The 27516-nt window shown below is 39.0% G+C and overlaps 1 protein-coding gene across 1 annotated transcript in view; it reads left to right on the top strand.

Moving 5' to 3' along the window:
• The window catches only part of LOC115222818 (zinc finger protein 271-like), a 66767-nt gene that overhangs the window by 15110 nt on the left and 24141 nt on the right, over positions 1–27516 (top strand). Inside the window, exons 5-8 of the mRNA XM_036511775.1 lie at positions 1926–2021; positions 10505–10671; positions 22002–22098; positions 22938–23381. Coding sequence (XP_036367668.1) covers positions 1926–2021; positions 10505–10671; positions 22002–22098; positions 22938–23381 — 804 coding nt within the window. The remainder of the gene's footprint in view (positions 1–1925; positions 2022–10504; positions 10672–22001; positions 22099–22937; positions 23382–27516) is intronic.

Raw genomic sequence — 27516 nt, 5'->3', positions numbered from 1 at the left:
AAGTAACTTTTTTTTTATATAAAGAGTATGAATTTTTTGTTTAAATCTCAGTAAAAGATCGTTAAATGTGTTTATGTGGAGAAACTGTACGTCAGTGATAAAGAAACGAGAACAGTATCAGGTGGTTGTAAGATGTGCTAAAAATATCAGTTAAATAACACTTAAATCCCACAAAAGGCGTAGGAGTGGCTGAGTGGTAAGTAGATTGCTTACGAACCACATGGTTCCGGGTTAAGTCCCACTGCCTGACACCTTGGGCACGGGTCTTCTGTTAAAGCCTCTGGCCGACCAAATTCTTGTGAGTGGATTTGGTAAACAGAAACTGAAAAGAAGCCCGTCGTGTATATGTATGTGTATATAGGAGTGGCTGTGTGGTAAGTAGCTTGTTTACCAACCACATGGTTAAGGGTTCAGTCCCACTGCGTGGCACCTTGGGCAAGTGTCATCTACTATAGCCTCGGGCCGACCAAAGCCTTGTGAGTGGATTTGGTAGACGGAAACTGAAAGAAGCCCGTCGTATATATGTATATATATGCGTGTGTGTGTTTGTGTGTCTGTGTTTGTCCCCCTAGCATTGCTTGACAACCGATGCTGGTGTGTTTATGTCCCCGTTACTTAGCGGTTCGGCAAAAAGAGACCGATAGAATAAGTACTGGGCTTACAAAAGAATAAGTTCTGGTGTCGAGTTGCTCGATTAAAGGTGGTGCTCCAGCATGGCCGCAGTCAAATGACTGAAACAAGTAAAAGAGTAAAGAGAGAGATATGTGTGGGTTTGTCCCCCCCCCCAACATCGCTTGACAACCGATGCTGGTGTGTTTACGTCCCCGCAACCTAACGATTCGGCAAAAGAAACCTATTGAATAAGTGCTAGGCTTACAAAGAATAAGTCCTGCGGTCGATTTGCTCAACCAAATGCGGTGCTCCAGCATGGCCGCAGTGTAATGACTGAAACAAGTAAAAGAGTAAAGAGTAAAATCAATTTCCTATTTCTTTTTTTCCATAATAGTGTGAATTCTTGTGTGTGTAACGCAAGATTGAAAATTTTCAACATATAAAAATGTTATAAGGGGTTATATGTTGTGCATAAACTAGGATTCCACCAAAGTTAAAACCTCAGATGTGGATGTAAATATTTAAATTTATACTTTATCGCTATTGAAATGTATATTCTCCATCGTTGAATCTGTTTTAAATATTCCCTACATCTTATACTGTTTCCCTATTATTTCAGAAATATCAAACTGACATTGGCTTAATAGTACTTAACTTAGATGTATCATTGATATTTATCATCTTTCACAAAGTAAAGGAAGTTGCTACACAAAATGGATATATTCCCGCATCTATAAATCTGCGATAGAATTGGTGTTACATAATTGTTGTTGTGACTTGAGACCATTAGCAAAATTTCTCTGCTTCACTGCCAGGAATATCTTCAAGAGTTGGTTGCTTTCTGTTTAAACTTGGACATGTTTAGAAAGGAGGCTGCAGCATCTTCACACATTAATAGAGGTCATGCTTTATCAAAGAACACAAGAACAAGAGATGAATAAATGAGAATAAAAGTAAAATTATGGAAAATGAATTCTGTGAGGAACCAATTGAAATTAAAATAGAGACTGAGCGAGTTGGTTCTCATGATGAGATTCAGAATGAGAGAGAGAAAAAACCATATTCCTGTGACATCTGTGGTAAGTCATTCTCTCAGAAACCCCACCTAAATTATCACAAACGTATTCATACAGGAGAGAAGCCATATCATTGTGATATCTGTGGTAAATCATTCTCTACAAGGGGTGCATTAAAGACACACAAACTTATTCATACAGGAGAGAAACCATATCTCTGTGATATCTGTGGTAAATCTTTTTCCACAAGGGGTGCATTAAAGACACACAAACTTATTCATACAGGTGAAAAACCACATCACTGTGATATCTGTGGTCAATCATTCTCTACAAATGGTAACTTAAATAGTCACAAACGTATTCATACAGGAGACAAACCATATTATTGTGATATCTGCCATAAATCCTTCTCTTACAAATCGTCCTTAACTTATCACAGAGCTGTCCATTCAGGTGAGAGACCATATCACTGTGAGGTTTGTGGTAAATCATTCCCAGATAGAAGTAAATTAAGGAGACACAAATATGTTCATACGGGGGAAAAGCCCCATTTCTGTAATATCTGTGGTAAATCGTTCGTTCAAAATGTTAACTTAAATAAGCACATACGGATTCATACAGGGGAAAAACCATATCACTGTGATATCTGTGGTAAATCTTGCTCTCAAAGTAGTGACTTAATTAAACATAAGCGTGTTCATACAGGAGAGAAACCATATAACTGTGATATCTGTGGTAAATCTTGCTCTCAAAGTAGTGACTTAATTAAACATAAGCGTGTTCATACAGGAGAGAAACCATATAACTGTGATATCTGTGGCAAGTCTTTCTATGAAAGTAGTGCCTTACATATACACCGGCGTATTCATACAGGTGAGACTCCATATCACTGTGATATCTGTGGTAAATCTTGCTCTCAAAGTAGTGACTTAATTAAACATAAGCGTGTTCATACAGGAGAGAAACCATATCACTGTGATATCTGTGGCAAGTCTTTCTCTGAAAGCAGTGCCTTACATATACATCGACGTATTCATACATGAGAGACGCCATATCACTGTGACGTGTGTGGTAAATCATACTCTCAAATCGGTCACTTCAATCATCACAAACTTTTTCACACAGGAGAGAAACCATAACATTGTTATATCCGTGGTTATCACTCACTGCAGGACTCAAGTTAAATAGTCACAAACGTATTCATACAGGAGAGAAGCCGTATCATTGTGGTATCTATCATCAATTTATTCTCTAGGAATACAAGTTTAGCTCAACACAAACATACACATACAAGTGAGAAACCATATCACTCTGTTCTCTGTGGAGAATCATTCTCTCAAAGTGGTAAGTCGTCTAGTCATGAACGTGTTCATAGAGCAGAGTAGCTGTTTCTCTGTGATATTTGTGGTAAATCATTCTCTAGAAATTTGCAGTTAACTACACACTAACATCTTCATACACAGGAGTGAATGTAATTACAGAGATATTTTTTTTTTCGCTACTACTACTCTGGAACATACCTCAAACCTATTCACATAGAAGATAAGCAGTATCAACTTGATATTTGTGGTAAATTAATTTCTTTCGGCAATGACTAAACAATTCACAAACATGAAATTGAAATACAAGCCGTATCACAGTGACATCTGTAGACACAAAAACTATGCTATAACAATGTGATAATGACACTATGGATGAGACTTTTGTTTACAATAATGGTGCAACACATCAAAGCATGTTAAGAAACATGGACATACTCTCACAGTGGGCTGCAAGCAAACCAACACCATCAGAGAGGCCATTGGTCACAAACAGTGAATGCACATGCAAACAGGGTCAATCTGAACTTAATCTCTAAGACAGGTTTTTTTTCATTCTCCCTCCATTTTTTTTCCATTTAATCCTTTCTGGTGAAGAGCGTAGACTCAAAACGTCAAAGACTTTTCCAGGATTCTTCCACAAATAAATCAAACCAAAAAAATTAAATTATTTGTTTTATCTTTAATTTCATTTCTGTTGTTGATATGAAACTATTGCTTTTGTTTTTATTATCCCCAAATTGAAAGCTTTTACACAGTATTCATTGAGAAATATTATACAAATATAATGAAGGTTATTGTGTTACTGGCAAATGGAAGCAAGTGTTTCTGCAATATTACCATACAGATTATTTGGGTAGAAAGGCAAGAAATGATTTATGCCAGAGCTATAAGAATGATAGTTGTAATATTAATAGCATTATTAGGACGGTGGACTGGCAGAATTGTTAGTATGCCAGGCAAAATGCTTAGCAGCACTTCGTTCATCTTTGCATTCTGAATCAGTATTCCACCGATGTCACCTTCGTCTTTCATCCTTTCAGAGTTGATAAAATAAGTACCAGTTTAGCACAGGGGTTGATGTAATCGACTTGCACTTTCCTCCAAGTGTCTGTCCTTGTGCTAAACTTTGAAACCTGTAGTAATAGCAATATTTCTGAGAAAAAGGGAGGGCAGATAGGTAGGTAGTTGTTTCTACGTATTTATCAAATATTATGGTTTCGAATTTGGGCACAGGGACTGCAATTTTGGAGAAGGAGGTCTAGTTAATTTCCACGATCGCTCAACTGGTATCCCAGCGCATAATGTCTAGAGAAATGACCTGAAGCATTTTGTCCAGTGTAGTACGATATTGCCAGCTCACCTGCTTTATCTTTATATATAATATCTGTATGATAACCTGTGTATCAATTATGTATAAAAAATAACAACAGAAACAAAATTAAAAAGCATATCAGGATGTTGGGCCTCATAGAGGAAATAATAATGAAGAAAGATATCTGGCAGTATGAGGATTTTGAGAAGGTCCACTCGTGTCAGCGAAACTGAGTTCTAGAAGTGCTGAGTGTCTAACCTACATTAACAAGAAAACTTCTCACACACTCCGAAACAACAAAGCAAACTACACCGCTTGCATTTCTTCTCTTCCTTGTGTATTTCCACTTCATGTACCATGCTTACCTCCCACTCCCCAATCCTATCCTCTTGGCCCTGTCTCACTCACTGTATCATTTCATTGCTACCTGCCTGTCCCTGACCTTTGTGTTCCACCCACACACCCTGTCTCACTGCATCATTGCCATCGGCTAGCCCCTGACCTGTGTAATATTAGTAGTAAAATTAGGGCGGCAAGCTGGCAGGATTGTTAGTATGCCAGGCTAAATGCTTAGCGGCATTTCATCCATCTTTACATTCCGAATTGATATTCCACCGATGTCACCTTTGTCTTTCATCCTTTCAGAGTTGATAAAATAAGTACCAGTTTAGCACAGGGTTGATGTGATGGACTTGCACCTTACCCTAAGTTTCTGGGCCCTGTCTCACTCCCAAGTTCCACCAACACATGACAAGAAAACTTTTCATACACCCTATCCCAACAAACCAATCTATATCTCTTCTCTTCCTCACCTTCCCTCCTTCATATACTGCCTACCTCTCACTCCTCAATCCTGTCCTCACAGCCCTGTTTCTCAGTAACACTGCTATCCAGTACCTACACTAAATGTGCCCAAGTTTTCACCACTCACTTCCCCACCCTTCTTTACATTCTAATCCCGCTTCTTTTGCCATATCATTCCACTTATATTACGGAGTTCGAACCTCAAGAGTATGCCCCGGCACTTGCCAGCATCTATATCTCTCTCTTCCTTTACTCAACCATCCCATTTACATTCTGATCCCTGTCCTTTATGTGTATGGCCAGCACTTTGCCACCATCTCTATCCTGCTGTCTCCCACTCTCTCTCTCTTTCTCTCTTTCTCTCTCCTTCTCTTCCCTCAGGTTGGGTAACCATATATCTCCTTTGTGGCAGCACGCCTGTGTCTGTCTTCATTGTTGATCTCTCTCTCTCTCTCCAGCTGGGTAACTTTGTGCCTCCTCTACAGCAAGGCACCTATTTCTGTCTCTCTGTCTCACTATAACCTATCATCATCTGATATAAGATCACCTCCTCCAATGCCCCTTCTCTTTGCAAAAGATTTTCGTCTTGCAAGTTACTTGGTGACCTCATCAGTGCAGGCGCCACTTAAAAAGCATCCAGTCCACACTGTAAAGTGGTTGGCATTTGTTAGGGCATCCAGTTGTAAAAACCTTACTAAAACTGACCTCACCTGTACTTGGGTCACATAAAAAGCTCTAAGTCCACTCTGCTGAGTGGTTGGTGTAAGGAAGTGTAGAGCAAGAAAACAAATACATGACATGACTTCTGCTGGAAGACAGGAAAAGATGTACACATCAAAAGCTACCTATGGAATAAACTTCCTCTCTCTTGAGATCCAAACTCGACTGTGCAAAACCACCTCACTAGAGAATAGCAGAATGGGTTCTCCTTATATAGCTTATGACGAGCTCTAGCAAATAGACATAAATTGCCCATGCTTGGCTGATCAGTCACATGATGGGATGGGAACCAGCATAAAACCAGAAAGGTTAGATCGATGTATTACCCATCACTTAAACTCTGTAGAAAACAGGCGTGATAGCTGCTATTCGTCTCATTAAAGGCAGACAAGCAAACTTGTTACAATACATACATTAATAAATAAATCTACTATAATACTCGTGTTTTCCTCTGTCACAGCATATGAATGAGAAAGGAAGGGGTGATGGCAAAGTGAAAGTGGGAGCGTTTAACTCTGAGCATATGTGTGCGTATGTAAAAGGGAAGTATGTGGATGTTTGTGTATGTGTGTGTGTGCAATAGAAGTGGGATAGTGAACATTCAATGCTGAAAAGAAAAATCAAACAGCGTTTCAACTCTAAGTATATGTGTGTGCATGTACAAGGGATATAAATGTGTGTGAACATTGACAAGTGTATTACTGTGATTTACGATCTATATTTATATATGAAATACTACAATTAGCCGTCATTTTTGACAGCACGGGGCCTGCTAGTGAATACTAAAACAGGAAATCGACCTTTTGTCCTTATTTATTCTGTTTCTCTCTTTGATGAAATTCATTGCATATCTATCTAACGTACATGTTTGTAATTCCTGTAAGCAAATGAAACGCATGTAAATAAATAATACCAAAATAATATCCCAATTTCCTGTTTTTTTCTATAATAACTCCCTAAATAACAAGCCCATAATTTTGTATTTTGACTAACATATAGCAGCAACAGTGTCCACATATTGGATTGTAATAATGGAATAAGATGTTCTTCCAGAGGAAACAAGACACATATCTCTATATATATAAACGGCAAAATATCTGTGTGTGTGTCCTTTATACAAATCCACAATTTTTCAGTTAGAGGGCTTGCACTTTCTATGGTCATTCAAAACCGTCCAAGGGTGGTCGTGCACATCTTTACGTTTCCCCAGTCACCCTGCAAAGCCATTAAAAAATCAATAGAAGTGACTTTAAGTGAATTTTCTATCCAAAACCCAATCAAAATGCCCGAAAGTTGATACGTTAATTGAATGCCAGCTAGCTGTATGTGATTGGTTGGAGATTTGGACAGTACTCGCGTGTATGTGCACACGCACGCAGCTGTATATGCATGCACTAGCACTATGACCAGGCAACACCTGGTCATAGTGCTAGTATATTCGTGCTCCCATATCTCCATATCTCTAGACAAGATACACACACACACACACATATATATATATACTTGCAGTATCGCCCGGCGTTGCTCGGGTTTGTAAGGGAAATAACTATATAAGAATTTTTAGAGAGTTATAGCAAAAAAATGCACTAAAAATGGAAAAAAAAATTATGGTAAATTTTTTTTTAAATCGTTGACTCATCGTAGACATTTTTAGAGAGTTACTTCCCTTATATAATAGCGAAAAAATGCATTAAAATGGAAAAAAAATGATGGTAATTTTTTTTTTAAATCGTAGACTCATCGTAGACGTGCGCTAACACCCAGAAGGGCTCGATATGAATCACGACTATAAGATACCCGCTTTTGGTTAAACTGCACCGCAAAATGTGGGAGTAGTTAGGAATCTAAATCGTAGGAGACAGACACACAACTTGACTTTTATATATAAAGATATATATCTAGGAACACACAAATATGCACACAGATTCGACAGCAATGTAAATTCACACACGTGTAAAAAGGCCAGCCTAGAATTAGCAGACGCCACATTCTGACGTTTCACACTGCGCATGTGCAACCGGATGTCAATTTTCGCTAACGCATTTTCAGTTTCGCTTCCCAACATCGACCAAAGAATTGCTGATGAGTTTCTCGCTTCGAACAGGTCATAGTAACGACACATCTGATGAGTTTGTATCACTGATTTTTCAATAACAGCTGTGATTTATATGAGGTATTCTTCTTAATGATCTTCTAGTCATTCGATCGTTTTGCTTTTCAAATTCATTAATATGAATTGTGTGTAATGTATGGAATTGCAGCGTAATTTCGAATATAGAAGGAATGTATAAAAATATGGGGTTTTTTTCTTAATGAAACAGTTAAGACTATGCGGTAATATATATCTGGAAGATCCTGGAAGGAATTGTGCCAAATTTTGGCATTGAAAGCTACACCAATTCCAGAACGGGACGACACTGCATAGTGCCAAATGTCCCAGCAATGCCATCACGCTTCAGGACCAGTTACTGCAAAACAGCCTGGGTTTCGAGGGCCCACAGCTTTATAATATTCTCCCAAAGAGTCTGAGGAACTTGCACAAAGTAGATGTAGGGGTTTTTTTTATCAAAGCTGAACATCTTCCTGTCGAGAGTCCCAGATGAACCTACCTCACCGCAAGAGGTGCAAATGAGGGTAGCTGTATCAAACTCCATGCTTCACCAAGTGCCACATATTGGAGGAGGCTCTTAGTAATAACAGTGGAGCAAAACGGCGGTGCATCAGCATGGCCACAGCTCTGAGCTAAAACTAGAGAAAAAAAAAAAAGAATCAAATCAAATCAAATCAAATCAAAACATTGTTTACTTCCAACGGGATATTGCAGAGGTTACAAACATAAGTTCATAATTTCTGATGGCTCTTATACCCTTCATCTTAGAATTAACATTTTTATCCCTAAACTAGCAGTATCGCCCGGCGTTGCTCGGGTTTGTAAGGGAAATAACTATATAAGCATTTTTAGAGAGTTATAGCAAAAGAATGCATTAAAAATGGGAAAAAAATTATGGTAAATTTTTTTTTAAATCGTTGACTCATCGTAGACATTTTTAGAGAGTTACTTCCCTTATATAATAGAGAAAAAATGCATTAAAATGGAAAAAAAATGAGGGTAATTTTTTTTTAATCGTAGACTCATCGTAGACGCGCGCTAATACCCAGAAGGGCTCGATATGAATCACGACTATAAGATACCGGCTTTTGGTTAAACTGCACCGCAAAATGTGGGAGTAGTTGGGAATCTAAATCGTAGGAGACAGACACACAACCTCTCTTTTATATATAAAGATATGTATTTAATATTGTTGTTTTTTTTCTCTTCCGTAATATGTATTTTTTTTTTTACCGTGGAAGTATTGTTAACTCGTAAATTAAATTTACCAAATTCTGTTACCTATGTTTTGAAAAGGAAACATAATACCGTCTACTACTCCTAGTACTACTATTTTAAATGTAGGTGGATTTATGGTTTAAACACCTCATATAACTACACATAACTTTTTTGTGCTGACAGTCTGAATTTTTTGCTTAACTCCCAGCGAAGGACCATTAAATGTGTTTATGTGGAGGAAGATATTGGTAAACATGAATACATCTTTATATATAAAAGTGAGGTTGTGTGCTGTCTGTCTCCTACGATTTAGATTCCTAACTACTCCCACATTTTGCGGTGCAGTTTAACCAAAACCGGGTATCTTATAGTCGTGATTCATATCGAGCCTTTCTGGGTATTAGCATGAGTCTACGATTTAAAAAAAATTTACCATCATTTTTTTCCATTTTAATGCATTTTTTCGCTATTATATAAGGGAAGTAATTCTCTAAAAATGTCTACGATGAGTCAACGATTTTTTAAAAAATTTACCATCATTTTTTTTCCATTTTTAATGCATTATTTTGCTACTTTTTGGCTATAACTCTCTAAAAATGCTTATATAGTTATTTCCCTTACAAACCCGAGCAACGCCGGGCGATACTGTTAGTCGTTTATAAAGAAACAAGAAAGGTATCAGTTGATTATAAGATGTGCCTAGAACAAAAACAATCTTGTTTTTGATTTTTTTTCCATAATATGAATTCTTGTGTGTATAACACAAGATTGGAAATTTTTTTTAAATTTCAAAATACAAAAAAGTTATGAGGGATTATATGTGGTGCATAAACTAGGATTCCACTGAAATTTGGAGCTCAAATGTGGACATAAATATTTGTATTTACAGTTTACCAATATGTATAATTTCCATAATTGAAACTATTTGAAATATTGCCTACATCTTATACTGTTTCTCTTTTATTTCAGAAATATCAAAATGACATTGGCTTAATAGTACTTAACTTAGATGTATCATTGATATTTATCATCTTACACAAAGTAAAAGAGGTTGCTACACAAAATGGATATATTCCCACATCTATGAATCTGTGATAGAATTGGTGTTACATAATTGTTGTTGTGACTTGGCACCATTAGCAAAATTTCTCTATTTCACTGCCAGGAATATCTTCAAGAGTTGGAAGTAAAATTATGGAAAATGAATTCTGTGAGGAACCAATTGAAATTAAAATAGAGACTGAGCGAGTTGATTCTCATGATGAGATTCAGAATGAGAGAGAAGAAAAACCATACTCCTGTGACATCTGTACAAAGTCATTCTCTCAGAAACACCACCTAAATGATCACAAACGTATTCATACAGGAGAGAAGCCATATCGTTGTGATATCTGTGGTAAGTCATTCTCTACAAGTGGTACTTTAAGTACCCATAAACATATTCATACAAGAGAGAAACCATATCACTGTGATATCTGTGGTAAATCCTTTTCCACGAGTAGTTCCTTAAATACTCACAAACGTATTCATACGGGAGAGAAACCATATCATTGTGATATCTGTGGTAAATCATTCTCTACAAATGGTAACTTAAACAGTCACAAATTTACTCATGCTGAAGAGAGACCATACCCGTGTGATATCTGTGCTAAATCCTTCTCTCACACATCATCCCTAACTAAACACAGAAGTATTCATACAGGAGAGAGACCGTGCCAGTGTCAGATTTGTGGTAAATCCTTCCCAGATAAAAGTAAATTACAAAGACATATATATATTCATACAGGAGAAAAGCCCCATTGCTGTAATATCTGTGGTAAATCATTCTCCCAAAAGAATGATTTAAATAAACACATACGAATTCATACAGGGGAAAAACCATATCACTGTGATATCTGTGGTAAATCTTGCTCTCAAAGTAGTGACTTAATTAAACATAAGCGTGTTCATACAGGAGAGAAACCATATCAGTGTGATATCTGTAGCAAGTCTTTCTCTGAAGGCAGTGCCTTACATATTCATCGACGTATTCATACAGGAGAGACACCATATCACTGTGATATCTGTGGCAAATCATTCTCTCACACATCTCCCCTAATTAAACACAGACATACCCACACAGGGGAGAGACCATACCACTGTGAGATTTGTGGTAAATCATTCCCATATAAAAGTAAATTACAGAGACACATATATGTTCATACAGGAGATAAACCCGTATGAATTGCTGTAATATCTGCAGAAAATCATTCAGTGAAAATGGTGACTTAAATAGATACATATTGATTCATACAGGAGAAAAACCATATCAGTGTGATATCTGTGGTAAATCATTTTCTAAAAGTCCTACCTTAACTAAGCATAAACATATCCATACAGGAGTAAACCATAACAATGTGACACCTGTGGCCAGTCATTTTCCAGGAATGGATATTTAGCTAAACACAAATACACACATATTGGTGAGAAAACATATTGTGCTACTTGTGGGAAATCTTTCTCTCAAAGTAATGACTTATCCAAACACAAACGCACTCATATAAGTGACAAGCCATATCAGTGTGACATCTGTGAGAAATCATTCTCTACTAATAGATACTTAACTAAACATAAGTATATATTTCTTTACTACCCACACGGGGCTAAACACAGAGGGGACAAACAGGGACAGACGAAGGGATTAATTCGATTACATCGACCCCAGTGCGTAACCGGTACTTAATCTATCGACCCCCGAAAGGATGAAAGGCAAAGTCGACCTCGGCAGAATTTGAACTCGGAACATAACGACAGACGAAATACGGCTACGCATTTCACCTGGCGTGCTAATGTTTCTGCCAGCTCACCAGGAGAGGGACCGGGTGTCCATGATATTTATAGTGAATCATTCTCTTCTGGTGAAGCTTCAATTATACACAAACCCAATCCTGCAGCTGAGGAGACGTATCAGTGTGATACTGAATAATATTTAACTATACACAAACACACTGATACAGGTGAGCAGTCACATCACTGTGACGTATGTGGCAGATCATTCTCTCAGATAAGTACCTTGTCTTAATCACAAATACATCCACAGAGCTGAAAACTATAACTTTGTGATGTTTGTGGTAAACCATTCTGTAGAAATTTTGAATTACCCAGACAGAAACGTCTTCATACAGAGAAGTAACCATATCTGAGGGACATGTTTGGCTATTTCTTTTCCTGAAATGGGTGGCTTAAAACAACACACACCTATTTAAACAGAAGAGAAGCAGTATCAGCTTCATATTCGTGGTAAATTGACTTCGGTTGGTGATGGCTGAACAAGATGAAAAAGAAGCCACATCACTGTGATATCTGTAGACACAAGAAAGAAGCTACAACAATGTCATAATGGTGTTCTAACAATATATTTTATATATAAACGCAGGAGTGGCTGTGTGGTAAGTAGCTTGCTTACCAGCCACATGGTTCTGTGTTCAGTCCCACTGCGTGGCACCTTGGGCAAGTGTCTTCTACTATAGCCTCGGGCCGACCAAAACCTTGTGAGTGGATTTGGTAGACGGAAACTGGAAGAATCCCGTCGTATATATATATGTGTGTGTGTGTGTGTATATGTTTTTGTGTCTGTGTTTGTCCCCCCAACATCACTTGACAACTGATGCAGGTGTGTTTACGTCCCCGTAGCTTAGCGGTTCGGCAAAAGAGACCGATAGAATAAGTACTAAGCTTACAAAGAATAAGTCCTGGGGTCAATTTGCTCGACTAAAGGCAGTGCTCCAGCATGGCCACATTCAAATAACTGAAACAAGTAAAAGAGTATATAACTACAACTGGTGATGTTAATGAGTTTTGTACTTCTACTAATGATATGGGTGATATCTTCAACACTGGCATGGCATAATCATCATTTTCTACTAGTCTGGGAGTTTAGAATCAAATGTATATGTTTCATGAATCAGGTATTTAGTTGCCACTTCCTGTTGTTAGAGAGCAATTGCCTAGATGAAATACGATGCATACATTGCATGTCCAGAAGAGGCTACTATTCCTGTCAATGTTATTGGCATTCTCTACCTGGTGTATCCATGAATAAAGTTTTGCTCATGTGATGGATATTCTCTTTCAAGTCTCCTAGTAGTTCAACCCAGCTCCCTTGTGTGTGTGTGTGTGTCCTTGTCTTGATATTGTGATGTTTGGAAGTGAGGTGTCCCTGCCATACAAGCAATGCCATTTGTTTCAAATCTTCCATGAAGAACTTAGTTAGCCACAGTGATGTGTAACTTTGCATCAATGAAATGTTTGACCCAGGCAGGCACAGAAAAGTAGATATTTAAATAATAACTATCCCTCTCTCTCTTTCGGAGAGGCACTGAGCAGCTATACACACACGGCAGTAACTTCCACCTACCAAATTCAATCACAAAGCTTCGGTCGACTCGGGGCTATAGCAGAAGACACCTACCCAAAGTGCCATGCAGTGGGACTGAACCCGAAACCATGTAGTTAGGAAGCAAGCTCCCTAACCACGCAGCCATGCCCGCGCCTACAGGCATGCCCTATGATATAGACAAACACACATATTTCACCGTTAAAATGGTAGAAAATTCTCAAACCATGTAGCAAAATATATTTATTGACTCTTGATTTAAAGACTTATTCTGACTCAGATCTGTTGTGGAGAAACTAAAACAAACAATACAGTATGGACAAGCCTTTTGTTTACAACAGTGGTTTTCAACCAGGGTTCCGCCAGTACAGTCCAGGGGTTCCGCAAGAAGTTACAAAACTGCTAAAAATCGGCAGTAATTTTTAATTCTCCTGTGCAGATATGTGTGCATAAGACTATTAAATTATTGCACAGGGGTTCCTCGAGCCAGTGGAATGATTCCTTGGGGTTCCGCTCCAACAAAAATGTTGAAAAGCACTAGTTTACAATGATAGTGCAACATGTTAAAGCATGTTAAGAAACATGGACATGCTTTTACAGTGAACTGCAAGCAAGCCAACTCCATCAGAGAGGCCATTGCACATGCAAATAAGTTCAATTTTAACTTACTCATTTACATGTATTTATCATCATCGTGGTATCCCGCAGCCCGGGGGTCCCAGTGTTTGGTACCATCATATTAGAATTCTTACACTTTTGATCCATAGAGTATATTGGCCAGGATACTGGGGTAGGTGGCCAGGTCTTTCCCCGGGCCAGAGCCATTTAGCCAGCATACTTACCATATGCCGTTGCCACCCCCAGCACCACGGTGAGGAGAACGGTTGGGCTTTGGAGGGGGACAAAGCCAATCTGAAAGAAGCGGCCCAGGATAGAACTGACTGGAGGACACTGATCCAACGAGTAACCGAGAGTCGACTTCGACTGAGCGGATAGGAAGGAAGGATCATCATCGTTTAACATTTGTCTTCCATTCATGCATGGGTAGGACGGTTGACAGGAGCCAGCCAGGTAGACTACTCAAGCTACTGTGTTTTGGCAGGGTTTTTGTGGCTTGATGCCCTTTGTAACACCAACCACTCTGCAGAGTGGACTGAGTGCTTTTCATGTGGCATTAGCACAGGCAAGGTTAATTTTGGCATGATTTTTACTCTTGCATGTACTTCCAAATGAACTTGCAAGAATTTGGTCAGATGGGGCTGTTATAAAAGACTTGCTGAAGGTGCTATACAGTGGAACCAAAACCAGGGAAACCTGGTTCAGAAGCAAGCTTCTTAAGTCGACAGCTACTCCTGTGCCTATTCCTTACACATACATACATATATATATATATATTCACCATCATCATTGTAACGTCTACTTTTCTGTGCTTGCATGGCTCAGAGGAGAGTATGTTAGGACACTGCCCAGCCCAGGAATTGAAACCATGGTCTCACCATAACCTCTACAAGTAAATAAACTAAAAAAAAAAAATATTGGTTTTTTTTCTTTTATTTCATTTCTGTTTTTGACATGAAACTTTGTTTTTTTTTTTCTCTCTCCAAATTGATAGTCTTTCAATAGTAATCAGTAAGAGATACAAATATAATGATGGTTGTTGTGCCAAAAGAAAACAAATATTACAGCAATATTACAATACAGATTATTTGGATAGAGAGAGACAATAAATGATTTATGCAAGAGCTATAAGAGTAACAGTTGCAATATTTCTGGGGTGGCGGGGAAGGAAATGCAGGATAGTAAAGAAGGGAGGGTACATAGGTAAGTAGTTGTTCCTTTGTCTGTATATATATATTATGGTTTCAAATTTGGACAGTGAAAGGCAGACTGTATTATGCAAACAGCTATGCTACACAGCCATGAAACATGGGCTGTAACTGCAGAGGACATGCATAGGCTTGTAAAGATGAAGCTAGTATGTTCCACTGGATGTGTAATGTCAGTGTGTATGCATGACAAAGTGTGTCCTGAGAGAAAAGATGGACATAAGAAGCATCAGATGTGGTGTGCAAGAGAGATGACTCTGCTAGTATGGTCATGTGATGCATATGGACGAGGACAACCATGTGAAGAAGTGTCACACTCCGGCAGTAGAGGGAACCTATGGAAGAGGTAGACCCTAGAAGACATGGGACGAGGTAGTGAAGCATGATCTTCGAATGTTGGACCTTACAGAGCCAATGATAAGTGACCAAGATGTTTGGAGAGATGCCATGCTTGAGAAGAGCTATCAAGCCAAGTAAGATCATAGTCATGGCTGATGCCAGTGTCGTGTAATTGGTCTATTAAAAGCATTCTTCAATCGTTGGGCGATATACTGGGCTGTTGAACCGAGTGAAATCGTAGTCGTGGCCAATGCTAGTGCTGACTTACTAACACTTATGCCACTGGCACGTAAAAAAAAAAGACCGTTCAAGCATTGGGCCTCATGGACGCAGTGATAGGTGATTGAGACCTTCGGTAATACACCGTGCCTGTGTAGACCTGTCGAGCCAAGTGAGACCGTAGTTGGGGGCCAATGCCAGTGTCAAGTCATTGGCACTCGTGCGAGTGGCACATAAAAAGCCTCCGCTACACTCTTGGAGTGGTGGGTGTCAGAACAGGCATCCAGCCAGAGAAACCTTGCCAAATCAGAACACTTCCGCCAAACCTTTTAGGGATAGCTTCCTCTCAGCCCATTGCTGAGTGAGAGTCACTACCCCACTTGTTATCTTGTCCCAGTTCTTCTCCATTTGGAGGTCTGGACCGAACCAGACCCCAAGCAATTTAAGCAATCCATCAGTCCAGCATCCCACGAGGGAGACACTGTTGGATGGCATGGGCTTGCTTCTCCCGGTGCTAAGCTGCAACCCCATTGACTTTTCCTGGTTAATTTTCGCTCTCGTTACCACTTTGTATTCTTTTAGTGTCTTGCCGACAGGTTGATATAGCTGTGGCTAGACACTATGATGGTGACATCGGTCTGCAAATGGAGACATTCTTGTGGGATGCCTCTCAGCATCGCCAGCTTCCGCAGTAGTGGCTTGAGAGTCAATACGTACAGAAGCAAGAAGATGGAACATCCCTGACGTACTGAACGTGCAGTATCAAATGGCGGCGAGCTGGCAGAAACGTTAGCACGTCGGGCGAAATGCTCAGCGGTATTTCGTCTGCGTTACGTTGTGAGTTCAAATTCCGCCGAGGTCGACTTTGCCTTTCATCCTTTCGGGGTCGATAAATTAAGTACCAGTTACGCACTGGGATCGATGTAATCGATTTAATACCTATGTCTGTCCTTGTTTGTCCCCTCTGTGTTTAGCCCCTTGTGGGTAATAAAGAAATAGGTCTGGATAGATACCCATTCATGCAATTTTTTTTTTTTTTTTTTTCAAAATCACAATCTCTGTATTTTTGTATGTATTTCGCCAAAAAAAAAATTCCAGAAAAAGCGAAAATCTTTCTGTACCAATTGATACTTAACTAAACATCAATATATTCACACAGGAGAGGGACCACATGCCCATGATTTTTACATTAAATCATTCTCTCCTGGGGAAAGGGGAACTGAAATTTTGAAGTTGCGATTTTTGAAAGTTTTTTTTTTTTTTTTTTTTTCAGAATCTGAATCTCCGTAGCCAAAAACGTGAGATTTCGTTAAAAAAAAAAATTGGCGGGACAAGGGTTCCGTTTACATATCCTGGATCTTTTCAATTCTGAAGCCAGTTTTTTCAAATTTTTCCTACAGAACCAAACAATTTGAAACTTCGTATACTGGTAGAATGTGTCAAAAGTAAACTTAATTGTAAACCAGAATGAAAACGGAATTGTAACTTCTAAGTTTAACGTTGTTTAATAATTAGAATTTTAACCAATGATATTCCGTCATTCGGCTTTATTTTATTTACTCCGTCTCGACCACCAATTTGGTGACGTATTAAACATCTTAAATGTAAACAGACCGCATGTCTCCGTGAAATCTCCTTCTAATTATTTAACGTACTCATGTTTCCAGGATCCTATAGTCAGCCACCTTCTAATAACAATATTTAAAACTAGTTAATAAGCCACATGTATTAAATTGAAAATGTTTCCATTCTGTTAGTACTTGCTTTCGTTTGCTATTAAGAAGTAGCATCTCAGTGACGAGGCTTCTAACAAGATTTCGTTTCTAAGCTAATGCGTTTCATTTCACTTATTGTATTTATTTGTGCAAAAGGCAAGAAATTTAATATTAAAAAAACAAAGAGCTGGCAGAAACGTTAGCACGCCGGGCGAAATGCGTAGCCGTATTTCGTCTGCCGTTACGTTCTGTGTTTGTTTACAGTTTTCAAACGAACGTTAGTACGTCACAAAAGCGCTTTCTACGTCACACTAATAGAATGCAGTCAAGTTTTACACATGAAAACAAACAATCTGATTGGTTAAAATTCGCAGTTTTAATCTACGATTAAAGTCATAAAATAGATTTTTCTCAAATAAACTAGTTCCAACCTGTGTCTTGTTTTGCTAGACTCTATCAGCATACGAAGTTTCAGATTATTTAGTTAAGTAGAAAGATCTGTGGTCCTGGCTTCAGAATTGAAAAGATCCCATATCCTCCATCTGGACCAAATATTTAACAACAAGCAGTTTTTTCAACACAAATAAAGCCAAACTTAATTGCAGCCGATCTGTCAACAGATGGATGGAAGCACTCCGTCGATTACGACGATGAGGGTTCCGGTTGATCCGATCAACGGAACAGCCTGCTCGTGAAATTAACGTGTAAGTGGCTGAGCACTCCACAGACACGTGTACCCTTAACGTAGTTCTCGGGGATTTTCAGCGTGACACAGAGAGTGACAAGGCCGGCCCTTTGAAATACAGGTACAACAGAAACAGGAAGTAAGAGTGAGAGAAAGTTGTGGTGAAAGAGTACAGCAGGGATCACCACCATCCCCTGCCGGAGCCTCGTGGAATTTTAGGTGTTTTTCGTTCAATATACACTCACAACGCCCGGTCTGGGAATCGAAACCGCGAGTCCGCTGCCCTAACCACTGGGCCATTGCGCCTCCACTGTCAACAGATTCCCACATGTCTATCTCTCCAACTGATATTTCAAGCAGCGCATGTGTAACCGGATGTTTATTCCCGATACGAAATATCGATTTCTAAGTTTGACAGAACACCAGCAATTTCGGTGGAGGGGTTCAGTCGATCACATCGATCCCAGCACTCAATTAGTACATATTTTTTATCGAGCCCACTGAAGGAAAGGTACAGTCAACCTCGCTGGAATTTGAAAATCCGAACGTAAGGACACGAAATGCCGCCAAATATTTTGCCCGGTCTTACAAACGATTCTGTCGCCTGATTCGATGCTAAATATTGATAAATTAATCCCTGATGGGGGCTTCTGACTTTAATGAGTGCATATAATAACACAAGACTAACATTACTGACTTCTTAATAACACGAGGTATTTTGCTTAATGTTCTTCTCTTGATTCAATAGGGGTTTTTTTCTTATTGCTTTCATTAATATAACTTTTGGTGAATATGACGAATTAAGGCTTAATTTCAAAGATGAGGAATGTATAAAACCACGATGGGTTTTACTTGACATTGTGAAATGAAATCGAATCATTGTTCACTACGTTCGTGAATTTACAATGATCAGAAAAATTGGAAGTTCATAATTTCTGATTATTATTGTTATTGTATCTTACAATTAATGTTTTTCCCATAGGTCGGTATTGAATTAATTGCCTGTAATTATATTTGAATCGAGATTTTTTTCTTCCTCTACTACATATCTTTATATATAAAAGAAAGGTTGTGTGTCTGTCTACTCCGATTTAGATTCCTAACTACTCCCACATTTTGCAATGCAGTTTAACCAAAACCTGGTATCTTATAGTCGTGATTCATATCGAGCCCTTCTGGTTATTAGCGCGCATCTACGATGAGTCTACGATTAAAAAAAAAATTTACCATCATTTTTTCCATTTTAATGCATATTTTTTTTAATATAAGGGAAGTAACTCTCTAAAAATGTCTACGATGAGTCAACGATTTAAAAAAAAATTTACCATCATATTTTTTCCATTTTTAATGCATTTTTTGCTATTTTTTGGCTATAACTCTCTAAAATGCTTTATAGTTATTTCCCTTACAAACCCGAGCAACGCCGGGCGATACTGCTACTTGTTTTATAATGGAAACATTATTAACTCTTAAATATTGTTGCATCGTAAAATTGTGTTCCTGATTTTGTTTTGGAAGGGAAACGAAATATCGTTTACTACGGGGAGAAGATATTTTCATTTTAAAAGCACGTGTATAAGGATAATACAAAAAAAAATACAGTACTGGCTGTGTGGTAAGTAGCTTGCTAACCAACCACATGGTTCCGGGTTCAGTCCCACTGCGTGGCATCTTGGGCAAGTGTCTTCTGCTATAGCCCCGAGCCGACCAATGCCTTGTGAGTGGATTTGGTAGACGGAGACTGAAAGAAGCCCGTCGTATATATATATGCGTGTGTGTGTCTGTATTTGTCCCCCTAGCATTGCTTGACAACCGATGCTGGTGTGTTTATGTCCCCGTTACCTAGCGGTTCGGTAAAAGAGACCGATAGAATAAGTACTGGGCTTATAAAAAAAAAAGATTATAGGCGGTGCTCCAGCATGGCCGCAGTCAAATGACTGAAACAAGTAAAAGAGTAAAAAAAGAGTAAGAGTAACTTGCATGGACTCGGGATCTTCTAGGTTTGAACGGCAGTTTTTAAAATGATTTCTAGGTAACTAAAAAATTTTAAACTTCGTATACTGGTAGAATGTGTTTATAAAACAAATTTTTCTCTTGGCTTTATTGAGAAAATTCTATAGTTTGTAAGGTATTTGTTGTTTTTTTTTCTGCAATTTCAACCAATCACTGACGTCCATTGAGGTAAAAAAAAAAACATTCTGTGCCGTATGAATATGTCCCTCGTTTAAGAAACAGATTGGGTTTATTTACATTTGTGAAGAAAAAAAGATACCCTTCCCCTCACCCCTAACCCTAAAACGGATTGAAATGCAATAGATCGATACTAGGGTCATAATTATGGGTGACAATTTCATATGACACCGCTAGAAAAAACTGCCGTTCAAACCGAAAAGATGCTGGACTTGTTCTGCTCTGTCTGAATTGACCTGGGTTTAAAGAGTAATTGACCAACGATGGAAGACCTTCCTGGTCAGAAAGCCCCATGTCCACCACTCTGTAATTTAAGATAAATAATCTGGTCGTGTTGCTGTCGTCTATGATGTGTAAACCTCATATGAGTTATAATTTTAACAAATTTAAAGTTCAAATATCGACGGAAATGTTTACATTTACAGTTTATCAATCATCATCATCATCATCATCATCATCGTTTAACGTCCGCTTTCCATGCTAGCATGGGTTGGACGGTTCAACTGGGGTCTGGCAAGCTCGAAGGCTGCACCAGGCCAGTCAGATCTGGCAGTGTTTCTACAGCTGGATGCCCTTCCTAACGCCAACCACTCCGAGAGTGTAGTGGGTGATTTTATGTGCCACCGACACAGGTGCCAGACGAGGCTGGCAGACGGCCACGCTCGGATGGTGTTTTTATGTGCCACCAAAACAGGTGCCAGACGAGGCTGGCAGACGGCCATGCTCGGATGGTGTTTTTATGTGCCACCGACACAGGTGCCAGACGAGGCTGGCGAACGGCCACGCTCGGATGGTGTTTGTTACGTGCCCTCAGCACGGAGGCCAGTCGATGCGGTACTGGCTACGATCACGTTCGGATGGTTTTCTTATGTGCCACCAGCACTGGTACCACAAGGATACAAATTCCATTGATGTTCATCTATTTTGATTTGGTTTGATTTGATTTAGTAAATTTTTCATCGCTGAAACTACTTTTAAAATCCTGTATATCTTACACCGTTTCTCTATTATTTCAGAAATATCAGATGCCATTGGCATACAGGTATCTCATACATCAGATGTTTCATCGATATTTATCATAATCTAAAAAGAAAAGGAAGTTGCTACATGGAATGGATATAATCCCGTTTCTTTGAAATCTGAGAAAATTGGTGATATCATTAGTAAGGTTTTACTACTTCACTGCCTGAAATACATTCAAGAGTATGTTATGTTCTAATTAAAGTTGGACATTATTACGAAAGATTTTTGCAGTATCTTCAATCATCAGCAAGGATCGCGTTCCATGGAAATATAGCAGCAGAAATAACTAAAGAAAATACAAGAACAAGAGGGGAGTAATTATGGAAAATGAATACTCTAAGAATCCAATTCAAATCAAAACAGAGTCTGAGAGTATTAATATTCCTGATGAGATGCGAAAAGAGACAGAAAAAACGTCATATTTCTGTAACGTGTGTAAAAAGTCATTCTCAGAAAGACGTTGCTTAATTGAGCACAAACATATTCACGCGGGAGGAAAACTATATCATTGTGACATTTGTAGTAAATCATTCTCTAAAAGTGGCACCTTAAATTTACACAAACGTATTCATACAGGAGAGACACCATATCACTGTGATATCTGTGGTAAATGTTTCTCAAGAAATAGTGCATTACTTACACATATGCGTATCCATACAGGAGAAAAGCCATATCAGTGTGATATCTGTGGTAAATCTTTCTCTAAAGGTAGTGATTTAACTAAGCATAAGCGTGTTCATACAGGAGAGACACCATATCACTGTGATATCTGTGGTAAATGTTTCTCAAGAAATAGTGCATTACTTACACATATGCGTATCCATACAGGAGAAAAGCCATATCAGTGTGATATCTGTGGTAAATCTTTCTCTAAAGGTAGTGATTTAACTAAGCATAAGCGTGTTCATACAGGAGAGACACCATATCACTGTGATATCTGTGGTAAATGTTTCTCAAGAAATAGTGCATTACTTACACATATGCGTATCCATACAGGAGAAAAGCCACATCAGTGTGATATCTGTGGTAAATCTTTCTCTAAAGGTAGTGATTTAACTAAGCATAAGCGTGTTCATACAGGAGAGACACCATATCACTGTGATATCTGTGGTAAATGTTCTCAAGAAATAGTGCATTACTTACACATATGCGTATCCATAAGGAGAAAAAGCCATATCAGTGTGATATCTGTGGTAAATCTTTCTCTAAAGGTAGTGATTTAACTAAGCATAAGCGTGTTCATACAGGAGAGACACCATATCACTGTGATATCTGTGGTAAATGTTTCTCAAGAAATAGTGCATTACTTACACATATGCGTATCCATACAGGAGAAAAGCCACATCAGTGTGATATCTGTGGTAAATCCTTTCCCACAAGTAGTAAATTAAATACTCACAAACGCGTTCACACTGGTGAGAGACCATATCATTGTGATATCTGTGGTCAATCGTTCTCTGAAAATAGTACCTTAACCAAACACAAATATGTTCATATAGGAGAGAAGCCATATCAGTGTAATATCTGTGGTAAATCATTTTCTATAAGTAGTACCTTAAACAGGCACAGACGTATTCATACAGGAGAGAAGCCATATCATTGTGATATCTGTGGTGAGTCATTTTCTCAGAGTTGTAATTTAAATAGTCACAAACGTACACATACAGGAGAAAAACCATATCACTGTGATATCTGCGGTAAATCATTTTCGAAGAGTTGTAATTTAAATAGTCACAAACGTGTACATACAGGAGAAAAACCATATCACTGTGATATCTGTGGTAGGTCATTCTCTGAAAATTGCATCTTAAATTCTCACAAACGTATTCATACAGGAGAGAAACCATATCACTGTGACATATGTGGTAAATCATTCTCTGAAAGTAGTAACTTAAATAGACACACACATATTCATACAGGGGAGGCGCAATGGCCCAGTGGTTAGGGCAGCGGACTCGCGGTCGTAGGATCGCGGTTTCGATTCCCAGACCGGGCATTGTGAGTGTTTATTGAGCGAAAACACCTAAAAGCTCCACGAGGCTCCGGCAGGGATGGTGGTGATCCCTGCTGTACTCTTTCACCACAACTTTCTCTCACTCTTACTTCCTGTTTCTGTTGTACCTGTATTTCAAAGGGCCGGCCTTGTCACGCTGAATATCCCCGAGAACTACGTTAAGGGTACACGTGTCTGTGGAGTGCTCAGCCACTTACACGTTAATTTCACGAGCAGGCTGTTCCGTTGATCGGATCAAACGGAACCCTCATCGTCGTAACCGACAGAGTGCCTCCATTCATACAGGAGAGAAACCATATCGTGATATCTGTGGTAGATCGTTTTCTAAAGGTAGCAACTTAAATAGTCATAAGCGTATTCATACTGGAGAGAAACCATATCACTGTGAGATTTATGGTAAATCATTCTCAGTTCCATATAAACTAAGGACACACAAATATATTCATACAAGAGAAAAATCATAGTCATTTAATACTTGTGGCTCTCTTTACTCTTTTACTTGTTTCAGTCATTTGACTGCGGCCATGCTGGAGCACCGCCTTTAATCGAGCAAATCGACCCCGGGACTTATTCTTTGTAAGCCTAGTACTTATTCTATCGGTCTCTTTTGCCGAACCGCTAAGTGACGGGGACGTAGTCACACCAGCATCGGTTGTCAAGCAATGCTAGGGGGGCAAACACACACACATACATACATACATATACATATATATATATATATATATATATATATATATATATACGTGTGCTGGTGGCACATAAAATATACCAATCCGACCGTGGCCGTTGCCAACCTCGCCTGGCACCTGTGCAGGTGGCACGTAAAAAGCACCCACTACACTCACAGAGTGGTTGGCGCTAGGAAGGGCATCCAGCTGTAGAAACATTGCCAGATAAGACTGGAGCCTGGTGCAGCCTTCTGGCTTCCCAGACCCCAGTTGAACCGTCCAACCCATGCTAGCATGGAGAACGGACGTTAAACGATGATGATGATGATGATACGACGGGCTTCTTTCAGTTTCCGTCTACCAAATCCACTCACAAGGCATTGGTTGGCCCGGGGCTATAGCAGAAGACACTTGCCCAAGATGCCATGCAGTGGGACTGAACCCGGAACCATGTGGTTGGTTAGCAAGCTACTTACCACACAGCCACTCCGGCAAACCATTCTGTGAAAATGTTTGTTTAAACAAGGACATACAGATTCATAATGGGAGAAAAGCCATTTCAGTGTCATATTTCTGGTAAATCTCATTCTATGAGGCTCCGGCAGGGATGGTGGTGATCCCTGCTGTACTCTTTCACCACAACTTTCTCTCACTCTTACTTCCTGTTTCTGTTGTACCTGTATTTCAAAGGGCCGGCCTTGTCACGCTGAACATAAGCATGTTCACACAGCAGAATAACCATTTCACTGTGATCATCATCATCATCATCATCGTCGTTTAACGTCCGTTCTCCATGCTAGTATGGGTTGGACGGTTCGACCGGGGTTCTGGGAAGCCAGAAGGCTGCACCAGGCTCCAGTCTAATCTGGCAATGTTTCTACAGCTGGATGCCCTTCCTAACGCCAACCACTCCGTGAGTGTATCTGTTGAATATCCTATTCTAGTAGTGGTGTGTTAAATCTTTATATATAAAAGTAAGGTTGTGTGTCTGTCTACTCCGATTTAGATTCCTAACTACTCCCACATTTTGCGGTGCAGTTTAACCAAAACTGGGTATCTTATAGTCGTGATTCATATCGAGCCCTTCTGGGTATTAGCGCATGTCTACGATGAGTCTACGATTTTAAAAATAATTTACCATCAATTTTTCCCATTTTTAATGCATTTTTGGCATATATAAGGGAAGTAACTCTCTAAAAATGTCTACGATGAGTCAACGATTCTTTTTTTAAAATTACCATAATTTTTTTTCCATTTTTAATGCATTTTTTGGCTATAACTCTCTAAAAATGCTTTATAGTTATTTCCCTTACAAACCCGAGCAACGCCGGGCGATACTGCTAGTATTCATATACAATTAAAACCATTTCACTATATCACCTGCTTTTAGTCATTTTCGGGAGGTTGTACCTGAACTAGGCATAAGCAATCTCAGGCAAGTGGGAGGCCATATCAGTGTGATATCTGTGGTGAATCAGTTTCTGAAAGTGGTTCCTTAAGTTAGCATAGACATATTCATTCAGCTGAGAAACCACACCATTTTCATGTCTGTGGGAAACCTTTCTCACAAAATGTTAACTTAGCTCTACACAATCGCACACATACAGGTGTAGGATTGGCTGTGTGGTAAGTAGCTTGCTTACGAACCACATGATTCCGGGTTCAGTCCCACTGCGTGGCACCTTGGGTAAGTGTCTTCTACTTTTTTTTAGTATTTTTGCCTATTTGACGATGAATCACGGCTCATGCGGCCCGATTCCCGAAGAGGGTTGCTCATATAATATATGTGTATATATATGTATGTATATTAAAAAAAAAATAGACAATAGGCGCAGGAGTGGCTGTGTGGTAAGTAGCTTGCTAACCAACCACATGGTTGGTTCCGGGTTCAGTTCCACTGCGTGGCACCTTGGGTAAGTGTCTTCTACTATAGCCTCGGGCCAACCAAAGCCTTGTAAGTGGATTTGGTAGACGGAAACTGAAAGAAGCCTGTCGTATATATATATGTATGTGCGTGTTTGTGTGTCTGTGTTTGTGTCCCCAACATCGCTTGACAACCAATGCTGGTGTGTTTACGTCCCTGTAAACTTAGCGGTTCGGCAAAAAAGAGACCGATAAAATAAGTATTAGGCTTACAAAGAATAAATCCTGGGGGCGATTTGATCGACTAAAGGCGGTGCTCCAGCGTGGCCACAGTCACATGCCTGAAACGAGTAAAAGAGTATACAGGTTGGACGCCACATCTGTGAGAAATCATTCTGTACCAATTGATATTTAACTAAACATCAATATATTCATACAGGAGAGGGACCACATGCCCATGATGTTCACATTAAATCATTCTCTCCTGGTTGAGCTTCAATTATATACAAACACACCCATACTGGTGAGAAGCCATATCCTTGTGTTATCTGTGGAAAACCTTTCTCTCAAAATGTTAACTTAGCTCTACACAAACATACACACCCGTGGATATATTTACAAAGTCAGAAAACAGCACAGCTCCCATGACTTTCGGAAACATTTTTTCACGCTGAGAGTTGCTGAAGCATGGAACAAACTGCCAGCATCAGTTGTTAGTTGTCGGAGCACTGCATCCTTCAAAACTTCTATGCTTTTTGAGATTCACCAACATTGCACCTGATTTTCTCCCCTCCATACACATGCAAGCATGTATCTGACTCATACATTGTTCGCTTTCCAGACATTTATACATTACTGCATATACTCTATATGCACTTTCTGACAAGTTGTGGTGCACCTGAGCACTGTATACAATAATTTCATTATTATTATATATTATATATACTAATAAGCTATATCAGTTTGCCAACTGTGAGAAATCATGCTCTCAAATAAGTATCTTATCTAATCTCAAATACATTCACAGAACAGAACAAAAGCTGTACGTTTGTGATATTTGGTAAATCATTCTCTAGGAATTTTGAAGTAACTAAACACAAATGTCTTCATACTGAGGAGTAACCATATCACAGACATGTTTGGCTATTTTTTTTATGGAAATGGGTGGCTTAACCCGTTAGCATTTAAACCGGCCATATCCGACAAAAAGTATTCTACCTGTTTTATGTTCAAACTGGCCAGATCTGGTCTCTCACACCAGCCCTACAATATCGTTTTAAAAATTAACAGTTACCTCATCAAAATCTCATAGCTACAAGATAATGCATGATTAGTTCAAGACAATGTGGATAAAAAAGGATTAATTTTGGCAGAATAATGTGAACACTAAAGGGTTAAAACAACTCACATTTATTTAAACAGAAGAGAAGCAGTATCAGCTTCATATTTGTAGTAAATTAATTTCTGTTGGTGATGGCTAAACAA

The sequence above is a fragment of the Octopus sinensis genome, linkage group LG21 (assembly GCF_006345805.1).
Source record: "Octopus sinensis linkage group LG21, ASM634580v1, whole genome shotgun sequence".
NCBI classification, from domain to species: domain Eukaryota; kingdom Metazoa; phylum Mollusca; class Cephalopoda; order Octopoda; family Octopodidae; genus Octopus; species Octopus sinensis.
Note: the sequence above shows the minus strand (reverse complement) of the source record. Positions and strands in the feature narration are given on the sequence as shown.